An 18,831-nucleotide genomic window follows, 5' to 3' on the forward strand; every position below is an offset into this window, starting at 1 on the left:
CAAAGACTCTAGTAAATTTCTACAGATGCACCATGGAGAGCATTCTAACTGGTTACATCACCGCCAGGTACGGACAGGCCACTGCGCAGGATCGGAAAAAGCTGCTAAGGGTGGTCAACTCAGCCAGATTCATTGTGAGCATGAGACTCCCTACGATCTTCAAAAGGCGGTGTCTCAAGATAGTGACATCTAGCATTAAAGACCCTCACCACCCAGAACGTGCCCTCTTCTCAGAGAGGTACAGGAGCCTGAATGCTTTAGGAACAGCTTCTTCCCCTCTACCATCAGATTTGAACCCTCGAACACTACCTCACTAATTTGCTCTCATTTTGCATTACTTAGTTTTTAGATATAAGGAGAGTGGGACGAGGGAGGGGGGAGGGGAAGAGGGAGAGAGGGAAAGGAACGATAAAGGGAGAGGAATGAAAGAAAATGGAAGAGGGAGGGAGGGGAAAGAGAAAGGGGGAGTGAAACAAGGGAGAGAGGGGAGTGGAACGATGGAGGGGGAGGAATGAGAGAGAATGGAAGAAGGGGAGGGGTAGGAGGAGGGGGAGGGAAATGAGGGAGAGAAACAATGGAGGGGAGGAATGAGGGAGAGTGGGAGGAGGGTAGAGGAACAAGGGAGTGAGGGGAGAGGAACGAGTGAGGGGAATGAGGGAGAGTGCAAAGGGGAATGAGAGAGAGGACGGTGAGTGAGCTTCCTTCCTGGGGTGAGTAGAGGAACGATGTCAGTGCACAGGTCCCCTGAAGCTGTGGAGCTGCACATTCTGCAGTCAGTCTCTGAATCTATGTTGACACGGTAGCAGATGGCGGCCCGCGGATTTACTTGATGAGCAAGTGCTTCAAGTTTCTACTTGAGCAGGATAAGATTAGACATACTTAAAAACAGATTGAGCATTCCTGAAGTGTCGAACTGGTGTTCACTCAGCCACTGAGACAAAGTCACCTGCACAGATGTGACCCTGTGATTGTAACCCATATCCAGGCATTGGTTTCAAGAACAGAAAGTCAAAGGTGGTGCCTGACTGGAACTAATCTGATCTAATAAGATTGGATGTCAGAGGTCAGTTCTTTGGGCGGAGACTGGCAGTGTGCAGAACAACCTGCTTGGCATGTACATTAGGGATATTTGAGAGACTCGGAGATAGACACATGGATGATAGAAAAATGGAGGGCTCAGTGATTGGTTTTGGAGTAGAGATTAACAGGTCATGACACAACATCATGGGCCTGTACTCTGCTGACTGTTCCATGTTCTAGTAAAGTTAGACCAGTCTGAATGAAACAGGAATGAGGACGTTACTCAGCTCTCACGTACTGCCTCTACTCCAGAGGCTCAAACACAGTCTAGACTGACGCTGCCTCGTGGCGGTACGGTAGCCTAGCGGTTTGCCTGGCTCCTTACAGTGTCTGTGATCAGCTGCCGCCACCATCTGTAAGGAGTTTGTACGTTTTCCCCGTGTCAGCATGTTTCCTCACACATTCTAAAAATCGGCGGGTTAGTCGGTAAGTCGTGAGCGTGTTATGTTGGCGTCAGAAGCCTGACGGCACTCGTGGGCTGCCCTAAGCACATCCTCAGAATGCGCTGGTCACTGAAGCAAACGGTGCATTTCACTGTGTGTTTTGATGTATATGTGACAAATAAACTCATCTTTATCTGCTGCCAGTGCCTCCTGCCAGATGAGATTAATCTATTTCCAGGTGGATCCACTGGTGCATCTTCCAAAAAGTCTGTTCGTCATTCCTTCTCCATGAACTCTGCTGGGCCTTATCACAGCCCCCTGTGCCCAATATAAGGTTCCCATAGCTTAAACTGAAATAGTCAAGTTTTTAAATCCCAACGCTATCTCTCATCTCTAATCTATCACATTCAGATAGAGATGTAACGTAGAGTTTTACTCCCCATGAATATGAAGGATGTAAGAAATAAAGTCAATTCAATTCAATGACATCAAACAACCCTTAAAAAAAACACTAAATCTCTAAGCACCTTCAACTCTTCAATATCACTTTCCATGTTTCACCAGAATGTAGTAGGCTCACAAAGCAATACCATACCCCCAGCACTTTTCCGAGGAATCTATCCTCCCAGTATTCCGAACAACTCCCCCAAACTTCCTATCAGATTCCTCCTCCTTCAGCGCTTTACCTCATCCACCTATCCCGTCCCAGCTTCTTACTTCATCTCCTCCTCCCCCATCCACCTTCCTCTTCACCTGCACACCAGTAACAATTAACAAGGGCTAACAAACGACCAATCAGATGTTGATTTCTCTAACTTCTACCCCTTCCTCCTTTCTCTTTTTCCATTCCCACATTTTCAACACTTCGCTTCTCCTCACCTGCCCATCATCTCCCTCTGGTTTTCCTCCCCCTTCTCCCATGATCCACTCTTGGTAATATCTGCAGGAGCCACTGCCCAAGGTGGCCGCAAGATGCCTACTGTCGGGGCCATGTCAGCCTCTCAGTTACCCCCAGGCAGGAGGTACAGAAGCCTGAAGTCCCACAAATCAGGTTCAAGGACAGCTTCCTCCCTTCAACCATACAGTAACCCTAATCACACAGATCAGCTACACTCTCATCATCTTGACCACTTAGCACTAACGTTTTGATTTGCTCGAATTGCATTTTTTTTTGTAAAAATTGTGTATAATTAATGTTTTTCTTATGAATGCTGTTTATATAATGTGACATATGGAGTATATTGAAAGTGCAGAGGATGTTGCACCAAGCCCAAACAGTTGTTACCATGACTACAAACTACCAATTACCATTGATCTTTTCCCAATCTAGTATAAACTCTAGACAATGACGGGAATCAAACCCCGATCTTAGAACTGGCACTGTAAAGCGTGTTAATCACTAAGCTACTGTGCTAAGTGCATAAGCCTTGTCCTCAAATCTAGTAGATTGACAGCATGGAATAGGCCCTTCGAGTTGGGCCACCCAACAATCCCCTGATTTAATCCTGGCCTCATCAAGGGACAATTTGCAATGACCAATTAACCTACCAACCGGTACATCTTTGGACTGTGGGTGTCCTCTTTTGGAGGAGGACAGCAAGGCTTGAGAGGAAGTGCGGCGGCGGCCATTTTCAAATTGTCCAATTGCTTCTCAGATCGGAGTTCTGAGAGGCGGGACTGCGCAGGCGCGTGAAGGAGGCCCGGGAAGGAGGGAAGATATATAAAGGAGATACTGAGTGAGGTAGTTCTCTTTTGGAGGAGGACAGCGAGGCTTGAGAGGAAGTGCGGCGGCGGCCATTTTCAAATTGTCCAATTGCTTCTCAGATCGGAGTTCTGAGAGGCGGGACTGCGCAGGCGCGTGAAGGAGGCCCGGGAAGGAGGGAAGATATATAAAGGAGATACTGAGTGAGGTAGTTCTCTTTTGGAAGAGGACAGCGAGGCTTGAGAGGAAGTGCGGCGGCGGCCATTTTCAAATTGTCCAATTGCTTCTCAGATCGGAGTTCTGAGAGGCGGGACTGCGCAGGCGCGTGAAGGAGGCCCGGGAAGGAGGGAAGATATATAAAGGAGATACTGAGTGAGGTAGTTCTCTTTTGGAAGAGGACAGCGAGGCTTGAGAGGAAGTGCGGCGGCGGCCATTTTCAAATTGTCCAATTGCTTCTCAGATCGGAGTTCTGAGAGGCGGGACTGCGCAGGCGCGTGAAGGAGGCCCGGGAAGGAGGGAAGATATATAAAGAACGCCGCCTTAAGAAGCGGGCAGCTTCGTTTGCGGGCAGCGGAGTGAGCCGGGCGCAGAGTGTAGGGCTTGGGCTCAGAGGGCTTAGGCGGAAGAGGGCACAGTAGGCTTATCTTCTGGTTCTTGTATTTTCAGTTATTTGGGAGGTATGAGTGTGAGGGCAGCTTGTTGTTCTCGGTGTCGGATGTGGGAGATCCTGGAGTCTCCGAGCCTCCCGGACGTCCACATCTGCACCAGGTGCGCCGAACTGCAGCTCCTGAGGGACCGAGTTAGGGAACTGGAGCTGCAGCTCGATGACCTTCGCCTGGTCAGGGAGAGTGAGGAGGTGATAGAGAGGAGTTACAGGCAGGTGGTCACTCCGGGACCACGGGAGGCAGATAGGTGGGTTACAGTCAGGAAGAGGAAGAGGCAGGTACTAGAGAGTACCCCAGTGGCTGTACCCCTTGACAATAAGTACTCATGTTTGAGTACTGTTGGGGGGGACAGCCTACCTGGTGGGAGTGACAATGGCCGAGCCTCCGGCACAGAGAACGGCCCTGTAGCTCAGAAGGGTAGGGTTAGAAGAAAGAGGTCCATAGTAATAGGGGACTCAATAGTCAGGGGCTCAGACAGGTGTTTCTGTGGAGGTGACCGGGAGTCCCGGATGGTAATTTGCCTCCCTGGTGCCAGGGTTCGGGACGTTTCTGATCGCGTCCAAGATATCCTGAAGTGGGAGGGTGAAGAGTCAGAGGTTGTGGTACATGTAGGTACCAATGACATAGGAAGGAAAGGGGAAGAGGTCCTGAAATGAGAGTATAGGGAGTTAGGAAGGCAGTTAAGAAGAAGGACCGCAAAGGTAGTAATCTCGGGATTACTGCCTGTGCCACGCGACAGTGAGAGTAGGAATAGAATTAGGTGGAGGATGAATGCGTGGCTGTGGGATTGGAGCAGGGGGCAGGGATTCAAGTTTCTGGATCATTGGGACCTCTTCTGGGGCAGGAGTGACCTGTTCAAGAAGGACGGGTTACACTTGAATCGTGGGGGGACCAATATCCTAGCGGGGAGATTTGCTAGGGCTACAGGGCGGACTTTAAACTAGTAAGATGGGGGGGGGCAGGAGACTATTTGAGGAGCTATGGGAGAGGAGGTTAGTTCACCAGTGGAGCAAGTAAATAGACAGTGTGTGAGGGAGGAAAGGCAGGTGATGGAGAAGGGATGCACTCAGCCCGAAGATGTAGGGGAGAAGAAAGAAAAGGATAATAAATTTGAATGCATTGTTAGGGATGGAAAGAGAGGAGGAGATGGAGAGTATCTTAAATGTATCTATTTTAATGCTAGGAGCATTGTAAGAAAGGTGGATGAGCTTAAAGCGTGGATTGATACCTGGAATTATGATGTTGTAGCTATTAGTGAAACATGGTTGCAGGAAAGGTGTGATTGGCAACTAAATATTCCTGGATTTAGTTGTTTCAGGTGTGATAGAGTAGGAGGGGCCAGAGGAGGAGGTGTTGCATTGCTTGTCCGAGGAAATCTTATGGCGGTGCTTTGGAAGGATAGATTAGAGAGCTCCTCTAGGGAGGCCATTTGGGTGGAATTGAAGAATGGGAAAGGTGCAGTAACACTGATAGGAGTGTATTATAGGCCACCTAATAGGGCGCGTGAGTTGGAAGAGCAAATGTGTAAGGAGATAGCAGATATTTGTAGTAAACACAAGGTGGTGATTGTGGGAGATTTTAATTTTCCACACGTAGACTGGGAAGCTCATTCTGTAAAAGGGCTGGATGGTTTAGAGTTTGTGAAATGTGTGCAGGATAGTTTTTTGCAACAATACATAGAAGTACCGACTAGAGATGGGGCAGTGTTGGATCTCCTGTTAGGGAATGCGATAGGTCAGCTGACAGATGTATGTGTTGGGGAGCACTTCGGGTCCAGTGATCACAATAGCATTAGCTTCAATATAATTATGGAGAAGGACAGGACTGGACCTAGAGTTGAGATTTTTGATTGGAGAAAGGCTAACTTTGAGGGGATGCGAAGGGATTTAGAGAGAGTGGATTGGGTCAAGTTGTTTTATGGGAAGGATGTAATAGAGAAATGGAGGTCATTTAAGGGTGAAATTATGAGGGTACAGAATCTTTATGTTCCTGTTAGGGTGAAAGGAAAGGTTAAAGGTTTGAGAGCACCATGGTTTTCAAGGGATAGTAGAAACTTGGTTCAGAAAAAGAGGGATGTCTACAATAGATATAGGCAGCATGGAGTAAAGGAATTGCTCGAGGAATATAAAGAATGTAAAAGGAATCTTAAGAAAGAGATTAGAAAAGCTAAAAGATGCGAGGTTGGTTTGGCAAATAAGGTGAAAGTAAATCCGAAAGGTTCCTACAGTTATATTAAAAGCAAGAGGATAGTGAGGGATAAAATTGGCCCCTTAGAGAATCAGAGTGGTCAGCTATGTGTGGAACCGAAGGAGATGGGAGAGATTTTGAATGATTTCTTCTCTTCGGTATTCACTAAGGAGAAGGATATTGAATTGTCTAAGGTGTGGGAAACAAGTAAGGAAGTTATGGAACCTATGACAATTAAAGAGGTGGAGGTACTGGCGCTTTTAAGAAATTTAAAAGTGGATAAATCTCCGGGTCCTGACAGGATATTCCCCAGGACCTTGAGGGAAGTTTGTGTAGAAATAGCAGGAGCTCTGACGGAGATCTTTAATATGTCATTAGAAACGGGGATTGTGCCGGAGGATTGGCGTATTGCTCATAGACAATAGACAATAGGTGCAGAAGTAGACCATTCGGCCCCTCGAGTCTGCACCGCCATTCTGAGATCATGGCTGATCATTCACTATCAATACCCAGTCCCTGCCTTGTCCCCATATCCCTTGATTCCCCTATCCATCAGATATCTATCTAGCTCCTTCTTGAAAGCATCCAGAGAACTGGCCTCCACCGTCTTCCGAGGTAGTGCATTCCACACCTCCACAACTCTCTGGGAGAAGAAGCTCTTCCTCAACTCTGTTTTAAATAACTGACCTCTTATTCTCAATCCATGCCCTCTGGTACTGGACTCTCATGTGGTTCCATTGTTTAAAAAGGGTTCTAGAAGGAAGCCTAGCAATTATAGACCTGTCAGTTTGACATCAGTGGTGGGTAAATTAATGGAGAGTATTCTTAGAGATAGTATTTATAATTATCTGGATAGACGGGATCTGATTAGAAGTAGCCAGCATGGATTTGTGCGTGGAAGGTCATGTTTGACAAACCTTATTGAATTTTTTGAAGAAGTTATGAGGAATGTTGACGAGGGTAAGGCAGTGGATGTAGTCTATATGAACTTCAGTAAGGCCTTTGACAAAGTTCCACATAGAAGGTTAGTTAAGAAGGTTCAGTCGTTAGGTATTAATGCTGGAGTAATAAAATGGATTCAACAGTGGCTAGATGGGAGATGCCAGAGAGTAGTGGTGGATAATTGTTTATCGGGATGGAGGCCGGTGACTAGCGGGGTGCCTCAGGGATCTGTTTTGGGCCCAATGTTGTTTGTAATATACATAAATGATCTGGATGATGGGGTGGTAAATTGGATTAGTAAGTATGCCGATGATACTAAGGTAGGAGGTGTTGTGGATAATGAGGTGGATTTTCAAAGCTTGCAGGGAGATTTATGCCGGTTAGAAGAATGGGCTGAACGTTGGCAGATGGAGTTTAATGCTGAGAAGTGTGAGGTTCTACATTTTGGCAGGAATAATCCAAATAGAACATACAGAGTAAATGGTAGGGCATTGAGGAATGCAGAGGAACAGAGAGATCTAGGAATAACTGTGCATAGTTCCCTGAAAGTGGAGTCTCATGTAGATAGGGTGGTGAAGAGGGCTTTTGGAACGCTGGCCTTTATAAATCAAAGCATTGAGTACAGAAGTTGGGATGTAATGCTAAAATTGTACAAGGCATTGGTAAGGCCAAATTTGGAATATTGTGTGCAGTTCTGGTCACCGAATTATAGGAAAGATATCAATAAATTAGAGAGAGTGCAGAGACGATTTACTAGGATGTTACCTGGGTTTCAGCAATTAAGTTACAGAGAAAGGTTGAACAAGTTAGGTCTCTATTCATTGGAGCGTAGAAGGTTGAGGGGGGATTTGATTGAGGTATTTAAAATTTTGAGAGGGATAGATAGAGTTGATGTGAACAGGCTGTTTCCATTGAGAGTAGGGGAGATTCAAACTAGAGGACATGATTTGAGAGTTGGGGGCAGAAGTTTAAGGGAAACACGAGGGGGTATTTCTTTACTCAGAGAGTGATAGCTGTGTGGAATGAGCTTCCTGTAGAAGTAGTAGAGGCCAGTTCAGTTGTGTCATTTAAGGTAAAATTGGATAGGTATATGGACAGGAAAGGAGTGGAGGGTTATGGGCTGAGTGCGGGTAGGTGGGACTAGGTGAGATTAAGGGTTCGGCATGGACTAGGAGGGCCAAGATGGCCTGTTTCCGTGCTGTGATTGTTATATGGTTATATGGTTATATCAGAGATCCAGGAGGAAACCCTCGGGGTCATGGGTGGGGGGGAGGGGGGAGAACATACAAATACCTTACTGACAGCGGTGGGAGTATCTTCTACACAATATCTATGACCCTCATGATTTTCCACATCTCTGAAAGATCAACCCTCATTTTTAAAAATGTATTTATTTTATTACAGATACAGCACAGTAACAGGCCCTTCTGGCCCAATGAGCCTGCGCCAACCAATCACACTCATGTGACCAATTAAACAACTAACCCGTACACGTTTGGAATGTGGGTGCAAACCGGAGCACCTGGAGGAAAACCACATGGTCATGAAGAGAACACACAGACTCCTTACAGGCAGTGGGGGGAATTGAACCAGGGTCGCTGGGACTGAAAGAGTGTTATGCTGACCACTGTGCTTCCATTGCCACCTTTCATTCTTCTACAATGCAGTGGAAAAAGTCCCAACCTCCTCAGCCTCCGTCCGTAACTCAGACCCAGTCCCAACAACCTCCTCGTAAATCCCCTCTGAATTCCTTCCGGCTTAATGGCTTTAGAATTTGGAACTGGTTCATTATTGTCACATGTAGCAAGATCCAGTGAAGGACTTGTCTTGCAGACGTCCATACAGATCAGATCATTACACAGAGCACTGAGACAGACTGACACAGAACAACAACAGAATGCAGAGTAACGGCTACAGAGAAAGTGAAGACAATAAGGTGCAGGAACGTAGTAAGGCTCATTGTGGGGATGAGTCAACCTTGTTGTATAGGGAACTGTTCAATAGTCTTCTAATAGTGGAGTGGAAGCTGTCCTTGAACCTGTGCTTTCGAAGGGAGAAGAGAGTACTGGTTTAAGATGGCACTGGTGAACCTCAGCAATTTCTGGCTGGTGGCTAACAAAACAGAAAACAACTAAATACTTTTAAAAATCACTTTTTCTGGTAAACGATCATCGCAAGTAATGGTCTGTAACTTCGCCTTGGACATGTGGCAGAACGGAGGCAAGGCAGCAGGCCCCTCGCTGAGCGTGAGGAAGACCCAAGGATCGGTCGATTTAAGTGCAGTTACAGGCCAAATCGAGACAGTGGCGTCTGGACATCAGAGCGTACCGACATACCGATGTTTGGACAGAGACTTAAGCCCCAATCGGAAAGGTTGGCTACAGCTGAATCAAGGTGGGGAGGTCCTGGCAGCAGAGCGGATGAACACAATGTGTGGACGAGGATTTAAGTGCAAGGCCGATCTGGAAAGGCCAGGTACAGGCCGAATTGAGGCAGTGGAGTCCAGCCCCAGAGCATATTGAGGCGATTGGACCTGGTTTGGATGTCGATTTAGCCGCCAGGTCAGATTGAAAAGGTCAGGGTGTTGGCACCTGAAGTAAGGATCACTGCCAAATGGCGTTTACTTGGTTCTGTGGACTTCAGTTCAGGGGGCTATTGGTTTGCATGACTTGTTTTTTTTTAAATCTCTCTGCACGTTGGATCGCTTTCTTTTTCCTATGGAAGACAAATCTCAAGGTTGCATAATGTGTATGCACTTTGATAATAAATGTGTTTGAATGTTGAAGAGAGAATGCCCAGGATAGGTGGGGTCTTTAATTATGTCGCTTGCTTTATTGAGAGAGCGCGAATCCATTTCCGTGATATGCTGAGCTGTGTTCACCACTTTCTGCATTTGTCCTACCAAGCTATTACGCATTCCGGTAAGATGTATGATGCATTTATAAAAAGTGGCAAGGATCAGAGGAGACATGCCAAATTTCGTTAGCCTCCTGAGGAAATAGAGGCAGTAGTGAGCTTTCCTGACACTTGGTTGGACCAGGACACGCCATTGGTGACGTTCACTCGCTCAACCTCATCACCCTTCCTGTATACAGGATGTCAGAGTGGAATGACAGGGTCTACCCTCTGGCCAGAGTCTGTGCGTTTGCTCCCCGATCAATTTACAATCTCCCTATAATGAAATAAAATATTTCTGAGTTAGTGTCAGCAACGCCAGCCTACAGGGGAAGGTAGCCCAAATTGGCAGGTTTCAGCGAGAGTTAAAGAGGTAGCAGGCTCCCGAAGGAATTCCTGCCTTTACAGCAAGTTTGTTAAGGATTATTGCAATTCTTGACAAGAGGCTGGGAGCATGGGAAGTGCTGAGATCAGCAGAAATGGGATTGATCAAAATGAGAAACAGAAAATGCTGGAAATACTCGGTAAGTCAGGTCAGATCTGGTTTACACTTTACAGTCGTATAGCAATGAACTAGGCCCTTCAGCCCAAGTGCAATATACTGACCAAGATTCCCAACTATTATTCCCATTCACTCATGTTTGGCCCTTATCCCCAAATGCTTTCCTGTCCATGTATATGTTCCATGTCATTTGCATCAATGACCACAGTCTGAGGATGTGCTAGATGACAGTACAGTATGCCCACAACTTACCAGCCCTACCCAAACATCTTTGGAATGTGGGACAAGATTGGAGCACCCAGAGGAAATCCACATGGTCATGGGGAGAATGTATAAACTTCTTACAGAGAGTGGCAAGAGTTGATCCAGAACTGAATCACCCCTTTAAAAGAAACATTGCTGCCACTTTAGAATATCCCAAAACACTTCGGAGCCAACAAGTAGCAGTCAGTAGTGGGAGGGTCTAGGAGCATGGGGAACAGCCTCAGACCACAAGAATGTCCCTTTAAAACATAGGTAAGAAAGAATTTCTTTAGCCAGATCACGGTGGAATTCATTACCTCAGACAACTGAAGAAGCCAAGTCACTGAGGGGTTTAAAGCAGAGGTTCACAGGTTCTTGATTAGAAAGGGTGGCAAAGATCATAGGGAGAGGGCAGAAGCAAGGGGTAAAGAGGTAAAATAAATCAGCCATGGTGGAACAACTGAATGGCCTAATGCTGCTCCTCTGTCTCAGTCATCACTAGGCATGGCAAAAGTGACAGAATTGTTGAAATATATGGCACAGAAAAGACCTATCAGCTCACCTTGTCCATGTTAACAATGATGCCTGCCTACGCCAATCCCACTGGCCCACATTCAGCCTCTCTCTGCCTTTCCTAGCCATATGTCCAAATACACTGCAGTTGTATATGCCTCCGTCACATCCTCTCACAGCTCATTTCAGACACCCCCCCACCCCAACGTGCCCCTTAGAGCTCCTTTAATATTCCATGGGGCTAACACAGAAGAGTGCAACACTGGACAGCCCATTCAACCCACCATGTGCTGTCTGTCTACTATCTTTCTTTCCTTCCTCTCTATTAATCTGTTTATTTCAAGATACGGCACAGAACCCACAGATTTGACCCTAGCCCAATCACAGGGCAATTTACAGTAACCAATTGACCTACTAACCACGCATATTTGGACTGTGGGAGGAAACCTGAGCACCTGGAGGAAACCCACACACATCACGGGAAGGACGAATAAACTTCTTACAGACAGCATTGGAACTGAACACTGATTCTGATGCAATGGCATCCAGCGAACTGCTACACTACCTTGTGTCTCAACTTATAGTAAATGGCCTCTTCTCATGTATCAGTGATATCGCTTCATTGCCTTCACATTCATGTGATTATCTAACAGCACCTTCAACTCACCAAGCTGCCTCCTTCCACTGCTGCCTATGGTAACCCATTAACTTCTCCCCTCGTATCTTAAACCCGTGTTCTGAGAACACAAAACAAACCAACGTTACAGCACAACTCAGGCCCTTTATCCCACGATCTGATCTTTTAACCTACTCTGAGATCAATCTATCCCTTCCTCCTACACAGCCCTCTACTGTTCTATCATCCATGTGCCTATCCAAGAGTTTCTTGAATGCTCCTAATGTATCTTAGGATATATAATGGAACAGAATTAGGCCATTTGGCTCATCAAGTCTGCCCTGCCATTCAATCATGGTCTGATCCAATTCTTCCAGTCATCTCCACTCCCCTGCCTTCTCCCCATACCCTTTAATGCCCTGGCTAATCAAGAACCTATCTATCTCTGCCTTAAATACACCCAATGACTTGGCCTCCACAGCCACTCATGGTAACAAATTCCACAGATTTAGCACCTCTGACTAAAGTAATTTCTCCACATCTCTGTTCTAAATGGACGTCCTTCAATCCTGAAGTCATGCCCTCTCGTCCTAGTATCCACTACCATGGGAAATAACTTTACCATATCTAATCTGTTCAGGCCTTTTAACATTTGGAATCTTTCTATGAGATCCCCCCTCATTCTCCTGAACTCCAGAGAATACATCCCAAGAGCTGCCAGACATTCCTCATATGGTAATCCTTTCATTCCTGGAATCATTGTGAATCTTCTCTGAACCCTCTCCAATGTCAGTATATCCTTTCTAAAATAAGGAGCCCAAAACTGCACTCAATACTCCGTGTGGTCTCACGAGTGCCTTACAGAGCCTCATCATCACATCCTGGCTCTTATATTCTATACCTCTAGAAATGAATGCCAACATTGCATTTGCCTTCTTCACCACTGACTCAACCTGGAGGTTAACCTTTAGGGTATCCTGCACAAGAACTCCCAAGTCCCTTTGCATCTCTGCATTTTGAATTTTCTTTCCATCTAAACAATAGTCTGCCTATTTCTGCCACCAAAGTGCATAACCATACAATTTCCAACATTGTATTTCATTTGCCAGTTCTTTGCCCATTCACCTAAAATAACCAAGTCTCTGTTTCCTCAACACTACCCGCTCCTCCGCCTATCTTTGTATCATCGGCAAATTTAGCCACAAATCCATTAATACTGTAGTCCAAATCATTGACATACATAGTAAAAAGCAGTGGTTCCAACACCGACCCCTGTGGACCTCCACTGGTAACCGGCAGCCAGCCAGAATAGGATCCCTTTATTCCCACTCTCTGCCCTCTGCCACAGACCCCAGAAGTGCATTCCTGACACCCACCTCTCTCTATGTGAAAAAAAACTTAGACCAGACATTCCCCACCCCCCTTTACTTTCCTCCAATCACCTTAAAATGATGCCCTCTTGTATTAGCCATTTCCACCCTGGGAAAACATCTTTGGCTATCCATTCCATCAATGTCTTATCATCCTGTACAGGTCCATCAAGTCACCTCTCATCCTCCTTCACTCCAAAGAGCAAAGCTCTAGCCTACTCAACCCATCCTCGTAACACAAGCTCTCTAGTCCAACCAGCATCCTGCTAAATCTCCTCTGTACCCACACTAAAGCTTCCACATCCTTCCTATAGTGAGGTGGCCAGAACTGAACGCAATACTCCAAGTGTAGTCTAACCAAGATATTACAGAACCAGGTTAGAAAAAGGCTTTATCTTTCATGAATATATCCTGTATCACACAAAGATTCCAACAGTGAACACTCCCAACAATAACCATCCTTGCAGGAGATAACCAATCGAAGATCAATCGCCCATGGGTATTGGAGATCAATACACCATGCTGGGAGTTCACCACTGGGACAGGCTTCCAGCACGTTACCGCATCCTGTAAACAGAAACTGAGACTGAAACTGAGACTGAAGAGCACAGAGGACAATATCAGCTGCAACTTCACTGGTATGCTGACATTCTGCTGGCCACGTGGGCATACTGATCAGATTTCAGCCGGCCTGGGAGCGGAGGGGTTAATGGTAGGACTTCGTGACTACTGCAATGGGCAGTAGGGCAAGGGTGGAGAGGGTGAAGGGGGAGGTGACAGGAGAGAAAAAGGAAAGAGAGGAAGAGTGAGGGCTGAGGAAGATAGGAGGGAAAGAGAGGGAGGGAGGCAGGGAAGACGAGCTAAGGAGGGAGAGGGAGAAGCAAGGAAGGGTGGAGTGTTGTTGTAAGGAGGGGGAGGGGAAAGGAAGTACAAGGTATGGAAGGAGGGAGAGGAGAGGCAAGGAGTGGGGTAGGGGAGAGATAGGAAAGTAGGGAATGTAGAGGGAAGGAGGGTGTATAAATATGAAGGGAGAGAGGAGGGGAGGGGAAGGGGGATGGGGAGGGAGGTACAGGAGGGAGGGAGGCTGAGAGAGGGAGAAGGGGTGAGGGAGGAGGAGAAGAGAGAATGAAGGGAGGAGGTGTTGGGGGGGGGGGAACTAATTCAGCAAGATCAAAGAACGGTGAGACGGTGAAAAAGGAAACTGCTGACAAAGGTCCAACCCCTTGTTTCAGACTTCTGCAGAATCTGAATCCAACCTGCTCGAAGGTTATCGCCAATGTCAAAACTCAGTCTCTGCTACTTGTTCCAGGATCGCGGCTGCCCTTGTTGTGTATGCGGGTGTGTGTGTGTGTTTATGGGAATAATATCAGAGCTGTGCTCCAGAGTTGGGAGTTCTGCGGAGAGAGAGGTGTCCGCGGTGCCTGGTGCTCCAGTCCGCGTTTTGCCGCCCGCTACTGCAGCAGGCTCCATTCCCGACACCTGCACCGATGGTGCCGGGTCATCGATACATAACAAATAATCTGCAGCCGAATAACCCGTGGCATAGGCAGCGGCAAACTATCCCGCAGAAGGAGTTGCGTTGCGGTCAGCAGAACCAAGGTTCCTGAGGCATGAAAATTATCCATTCCCCAAATTAAAACGGACACATTGAGCAGTCAGTACCTGAGCTCCGATGGCAGCCTCTGCACGGTGCGGGACGCACAGGCGAGAGCAGTCTCATGCTCGCAAGCTAGGGCAAGATGCCAGTACCTCCCCCTCCGGTTGCAATGATCACAATTGAGCGACCGACCCCTGCAGTCCGTTCAGCCCCTCGCAACCACCCTATCCTGAGGTTGCCACAGAAATCGCTGCCGCGTTCCTTACATTATACAGTACATACCTGCCGCCGCAAAACACCAAATTTTACTCATATGTCAGCGGAAATTAATCTGATTCTGACACTCGATGCACAAGAGACTGCGGATGATGAAATCTGGAGCCCGTAGGAACTGGAACTCTTCGGATCAGGGAACACGGCCGGATGAAGGGTTCCGATCCAATACTTCGACTGTCCGCGTGTGCAGCCTGACCCGCTGAATTCTGAAGTGGGAGGGAGATTCACTAAAATCGAATATTGAAATTTAGACGATAGATGTTTGAGAGACTAGGACCAGAAGACAAGTGCATCCCTTTAGAACAGCAATGAATATGAATTTCTTTAGGCAGATGGTGACTCTGTGGAATCCATTGCAATGGACGGCTGTGGAGGCCAAGTCATTGGGTACATCTAACACGGAGGTTGATAGATTATTGATTAGCAATTGGCGTCAAAGGTTACAGGGAGATGACCGGAGAATGGTGCAGCAGACTGGACGGGCCGAATAGTCTAAGTCTGCATCTATGTCTTATGGTCTGTGTGTTGTTCATGACACTTGCGGGTTTTGTTTAATATTCATTCACTGGACCCAGGGTTAGGAGAAATCTAAGCAACCACCCTCAAAATTCATTTTGTCCCCCCCCCCTCCCCTTCAGACAAGCATGGGAGGTCACAGGAGACTGCAGATACTGGAATCTGGAGCACCAGGCTGGGAATCTGTCGCCTATTGAGCAATCATCAAACGCAGCATTTTTAGCGGAATTTACAGGACGACGTGCAGTTAATTCATGGTCTGCCTCCCCCCCCCCAAAAAAAAATCTTAGACTTTAATCTTTTGAGTTTTACCGGCAATAAATTAAAATCAATGCGGAACGGATTAGGTCTGGGTGATTGTTAAAACTTACTCTCTTAATCTGCTGCAGAGAGCAATGGGTTAAATTTCAGATTTTATTCATTCGGCGGCCGTCAGGCCCCGGTAATGTAACGGTTCTCGTCTCCGGTCTCGCATTATTTCCTATTCACCCCCCCCCCCCATTCAGGCGCATTGTGTAAACTGGCTTTTATCACTAGGATTTCTCGCGGATTAAATTGCACTGTCAGAAATGTTGCCATCAGCAAGCCGCGATGATCTGAAGCGTCCTGATGAAAGCTCTCGTCCTTTCCAGCATTCTATAGCGGTCGCCCTGGGTTTCCAGCATCTGCAGAATCTCTCGTGTTCATTTTCTGAAATTACCGACTGCGCTACAATTGTGCAACTTCTTACTTTAACAGTGACCATCGTAAAGATGTGTCGACAGTAACGTTCAAACCTCTAACGCGAAATGAACACTTTCAACTGACAGGAATATCTTGAGGCAGAGCTGCATTGAATCTTACTGAAGAAATTCTGTACAACTGTGCGTAAGGAACTCCCGCACTGAACGACATCTGCGCTTCCGATTTCCAGCTAAACTCAAGCCATTGCCAATTTTGTCCAGAAATTGTAACCGAGTACGTATACACTTCTGAGCCAATGAAAAATAAAGTGGATTTTTTTCCTTAAAAGATCTTTGCCCAAAGTGTTAAGACACAAATACATACCGCCCCCTCTGATGCAAGCACTTTCAACATTAAGACAGCGGTTTTAAAAATCGAGATGTCTCTGCATCTCCTGCTTAGAGTGTTTTAAAAAAACCCTTAGTGATCAGGTGTCGGGGCACTGCAGAGGTGGAGACTGGGGAGCAAGGCAGGGAGATGGGGACAAGGACTGGAGGGGAGACTGGGTCAGTTGAGGGCAAGAGTGTGGACAGGAGGGGGAATATAGATCTTGGGGATTGGAGGGGGAGAGTATTGATTGGAGGAGAGCGGGTGTGGATCATGGGGACCGAGATTATGCGCTGTGATGAGGGTATTGTGGATCAGAGGGGGAAACTGGGAGGGGAGGGTTGAGGACTTAGGGACTAGAAGGATTCTAAACAGTCCAGACGAGGTGGGGGGGAGGGTCGAGGAAGCTAAAGGAAAAGAGAACGACAGATCAAACGAGACAGAGAGCAGCAGACAATCGGAAAGCTACAATGAGACCGCAGAATTTGCCGCAGTGCCCACTCTGCTGTGATCCCTCGGCTTCTGGAAGCGCTGCTGAGGCTCTGAGTTTGCACACTATTCCCCCCCCCCCCCACCCCAGAGAGGGAGTAGGTGCACCATTCACCCAGAATCGAGTCAGCAGAGGAACACCCGGGGATGCGGGGGGGGGGGGAGTCGTCCTGTTAATGGAAGGGGATGGTGATAGTAATTACCATCACCCCCTTTTATGTCGGCAAAAAATAAACCCTGAAGCTTCGGAATCCTCAGTGAGTTCTGAATCACAGAAGCAGGATTGATAGAGTCATTATTTTTGGTGGTGGGGAGGGAGGAGACAGCGGCGGATGCTTTACAGACAGAGAGAGGTGTGTGCGATTTTAGGTCCACACCATCACATATAATCTTCCGCTGTCCCTAATCTCATTTCCAAACTATACTGCAACGTTCGCCTATTGTTCGTTACAGCGAGAAAATAACTTATCATATTTTCTGTACTTGCAATAAGAGCTCCGCCAGTCTGCCTCGCTGAGTCCTCCCTCCCTCCCTCCTTCCCTTCCCCGGTAACCCGTACCTACCCGCCGCTCGCCGGCCGCGCACTCTCCCTCTGCTGCCGCCCGCGGCCTCGGATGGATTCCAAGGCGGAGCCGCCCAGACTGGATCCGCCTTCTCTCAGACACTTCACCAATGCGCCAGCACCATTAACCCCTGCGGCACCAAGGCGAGATGGTGGGGGGAACGTAGAGAGAGGGAGGGGCGGAGTACGTGGGGCCGGGCGGCGAGGGCGAAGAGGTTGAGAGGGAGGGAGAAGACAAGGAGGGGGACTTAAATGGGAACGCAGAGTCAAAATTTGAGACGGAGAGAAGGGGCGGGGGAAGGAAAGGGAGGTGGCGGGGAGTGATGGTGAGGATGATAACAGAGACAGTGAAACAAACAGACGCTGGATGTGGAGACGCAGACAGACACTGGATGTGGAGACACAGACAAATAAAGAGGGATGTGAAGACGCAGACAGACTCTGGATGTGGAGACAGACAAATAAAGAGGGATGTGAAGACGCAGACAGACACTGGATGTGGAGACAGACAAATAAAGAGGGATGTGAAGACGCAGACAGACTCTGGGATTTGACAAATGTAGAGACGGAAACAGATACTGGGATATGGGTCAGAAAAAGGATCCACATGGGATGTTGGGACACAGACAGACACGGGGATGTGACAGATATGGATCAGAAGACAGAAACAGACGGTCAGACACTGAATGGGATGCGGGTCAGAGACAGGAGGCTAGAGAGTGAGGGTGTCAGACATACAGGAAGGTGGGTGTTCAACACCTCTGGACCTGTGCCCCTCCACCTTTCCATTTTCAGTTTCTGATGTTAAACCCAACTGCCTCACAGTCTCCCACACAGATGTATCTCACACATCTGGCTACTGATACCTTAAACTGGGCAGCATCACCCACACCAGCTTCCATTCCCACCCTGGACTTGCCAACATCTGCCCCATTAATTTGGGCACACATTCTTACATAGACCAGCTACAGACATTTACTGATATCCCTTAAAGCAAGAAATCTTAGCAGATTTTTAAAATCACAGCCTGGAAGTTTCAGGATCATTGTCATGCATTTATTTAACAAAATTAATTTAAATTCTCCTGGTGTACTGGTGGGACTTGAACCCATGTCTCTCTGAATAAATTGTCTAAGCCTGTGAATTACTGGTCTGCTAACTCGACTTCAACACGACCAAGCCTGATTTGTAACCAGGGGACCATTCCTAATCTGTGTTAGGATCAAAGTTGCTGGTGGAGTTT

The 18,831-nt window shown here is 47.3% G+C and overlaps 1 protein-coding gene across 2 annotated transcripts in view; it reads right to left on the bottom strand.

Moving 5' to 3' along the window:
• LOC132378785 (microtubule-associated protein 1A-like) overlaps positions 1–17,634 on the bottom strand; it is a 49,465-nt gene extending 31,831 nt beyond the window's left edge. The window contains exons 1-2 of one of the 2 annotated variants that reach the window (XM_059945954.1): positions 17,590–17,628; positions 14,978–15,177 (exon numbers count right to left, since the gene is read on the bottom strand). In XM_059945954.1, coding sequence (XP_059801937.1) covers positions 14,978–15,008 — 31 coding nt within the window. In that variant the 5' untranslated portion in view covers positions 15,009–15,177; positions 17,590–17,628. Of the gene's footprint in view, positions 1–14,977; positions 15,178–17,589 lie in introns of both variants that reach the window. The other variant, XM_059945956.1, reaches the window with a different exon arrangement.
• Positions 17,635–18,831: the final 1,197 nt, after the last annotated feature.

The sequence above is a fragment of the Hypanus sabinus genome, chromosome 21, assembly GCF_030144855.1.
Source record: "Hypanus sabinus isolate sHypSab1 chromosome 21, sHypSab1.hap1, whole genome shotgun sequence".
In the NCBI taxonomy this organism is placed as follows: domain Eukaryota; kingdom Metazoa; phylum Chordata; class Chondrichthyes; order Myliobatiformes; family Dasyatidae; genus Hypanus; species Hypanus sabinus.